At 43.1% G+C, this 2,489-nt stretch overlaps 1 protein-coding gene across 33 annotated transcripts in view; it reads left to right on the plus strand.

Moving 5' to 3' along the window:
- The window catches only part of NBR1 (NBR1 autophagy cargo receptor), a 31,849-nt gene extending 29,817 nt beyond the window's left edge, over positions 1 to 2,032 (plus strand). For all 33 annotated transcript variants that reach the window (XR_012481227.1, XR_012481228.1, XR_012481229.1 and 30 more), the window contains one exon: positions 168 to 2,032. Coding sequence is in view for 30 of the 33 variants with exons in the window: in XM_074261686.1 (XP_074117787.1) it covers positions 168 to 341 (174 nt within the window). In the remaining 3 variants the exon portion in view is untranslated. The remainder of the gene's footprint in view (positions 1 to 167) is intronic.
- The last annotated feature ends 457 nt before the right edge of the window (positions 2,033 to 2,489 follow it).

The following is a 2,489-nucleotide window of genomic DNA, read 5'->3' on the forward strand; positions in this document are numbered from 1 at the left end:
CCCCATGTCCCCTCTCCCCCAATTTTCATTGCTACACATATAACTCAAGGGGGCTTATATTGTGTTTTCAAAAGATGTCTGGAATGTGCTAGAGGTATGCAGAGAATGTATAAAGAAAATACTTGATTAAATTGTAAAGGAATGATTTTGTTGTTGCCTGTGCACAGCCTATAGTTTCTGAAGATCAGACAGCAGCCCTGATGGCCCATCTGTTTGAAATGGGGTTCTGCGATAGGCAGCTGAACCTGAGGCTATTGAAGAAGCACAACCATAACATCCTGCAGGTTGTGACTGAATTATTGCAGATCAACAATAACGACTGGTACACTCACCGCTATTGAGGAGCTGCCTTCGACTTGAGGGAACTGTTGTATTAAATAACTCAGCCTGCTGCTCAGAGATGACTTTATTCTGTTATTGGGGTGTGGGGTAGAAGGACCTTGCTTCCTTATTTTTAAGAAGAGTCTGATATGTAGTTCATCGTTGCAACTTCATCACCTGCATCACAGTATTCTTTGGATCCAATCAAAGACCAGAACTTAAATTTTTACTTTAGACTGGATTAGTAGGAAGACAATTTAAAAATTGATTTGGATTAATGACTCTTTCTTTCCCCACCTATTTCTCACTTTTAGAGAGCATTGAAGACAATGGTTTGAACTTTATTTAGAACAAATGTTCTTGTATTGAAGTTGAGTATGTTTGTCTGGTTTTGATATTTTTGTCTGGTTGGTTTTGATGTGTTGTGATTCAATATGAAAACCCCTGGGAAAAGATTAAGCTGCTATCAAGATAGTCTCAGAGCTCCTTTAACTTTCAAAGGGCAGCCTCACTCATGGGTGTTGAAATAACACCCCAAGCCTAGTACTGCTACTATCACAAAGTATACTTGAAGGAAAAAAAAAGATCATTTCCTTACACAGATAGCAGTTACTGGAAAGTCTTGTTTTTCCAAAGATTCCCGGTAACATTAAAGAATAACCACCTTCTTCATTTCTGGATTTCAGTGGTGTAAGAGGTAGGAAGAGTTAACTCACCTGCACCTACTGAGTAGCATTCAATTGTAGACATTTTACATGCTTTTTTCTTTAAGGAACAAATTGTTAAGAAAAATAGGTAGGACAAATTATTTTGCTAACATATGTAGAGCATAGTGGGGAGGTAAATTTTAATTATTACCTTTTTCCCCCTAAGTAATGATAATGGAGAGATCCTCTTATTTTGCAAGAATGTAGAGAGAAATAGGAATATTTTTAAAGAGAAAGGCAGGGTCCTATATTAATTCCAATAGAGTTTGGAAAGGATAAATAAGAATGTGTGGCACAGGAGTACTTTTCTTCTAACAGAAACTGGTGAGTAGTAGTATTGGGGGCCCCCTATCCCTAATTGGGCCAATAAAATATGGAGAAAGGGTGATATACAAATGGATTTTGCAAAGTGCCATGGAACAGTTCAGTAGTACCATCTTGTTCGGGGTGTGAAGTTAAAGGTTTGGGATTAACCATTTAACCCCATTTGGATTCCAGTCAGTCTTGGGTGTGGTCTGAGAATGGAGAAGGATGTAACCTTTTAGAAAAAATACTGAAATATTCATTACGAGGAGAATGGAAAATCTGGCCCCCTGATCGGGGTATTTGATTCTAGGTGGGAGGGATTGGTTGCTGAATAGTGTTATTTTATTTACCTGGTTGGTATTTATAATTAACAGGATGATTATAATCGATCATTAGCCGTGAATAAGGAAAATTTATTATTTACAGTATAACCCAGAATGCTATTAAATAAAGCTGTGGGATGCAGATTGGCTAGGAAGCTCATTTTCTTATTTAAAACGTATTTTTATAGGGGCTCCTAGGCAGAGGGCCGACGATCAGGGCACCTGAGACTTGCTGTTTGCAGAAAAGGCCCTTTGAGCAACTTGCGGGCTTTATGGTGGGGGTCCAGGTAGCGCACTGGGGCTGGGCCACGGACCTCCGCAGCTGTAAAGCAACCTGTTGTTGAAATAGTCTAATAAAGGTCGCTTAAACTCTTAGCCTGGGCTGGTTGATGCGAGGGGAAAGTTGGGGAAGGAACGGGCCTCCGGCGGGAGCGGGGAGCGGGGCGGGAATCGGAAGAAAGTGGTTTGGTCTAGACTCAGGCTAGTTCCAAAAGGGCGGGGTCCATCCTCCCGGCCTCGGGTTTTAATAGGGCCACGTCAACTGGCCGAAGGGCCAGAAATTCGGGGCTGCCGCCTTCGTCGCTGCCGGGTCCCTCCGGTAGCTCGGCACACCTTATTGCCGCCTGACTGAGCTCCCGGATTCGCGCTGTGCTCCCTCCTTACTATTCCTCTCCCAACAGATGGGTAGTGAGTGCCAGGGAATACCTGGAGAGTGGAAGTGGGCGGGGCTGGAGAAAACCCCTCCCCTGATGAAACTTGAGTTTTAACTTCCCCACGCTCATGCCGGATGATCCTCTTCCCCTTCCTCCTTCCCCCCCCACCTGAGTGCACT

Source organism: Sminthopsis crassicaudata, chromosome 4 (genome assembly GCF_048593235.1).
Source record: "Sminthopsis crassicaudata isolate SCR6 chromosome 4, ASM4859323v1, whole genome shotgun sequence".
NCBI lineage: Eukaryota > Metazoa > Chordata > Mammalia > Dasyuromorphia > Dasyuridae > Sminthopsis > Sminthopsis crassicaudata.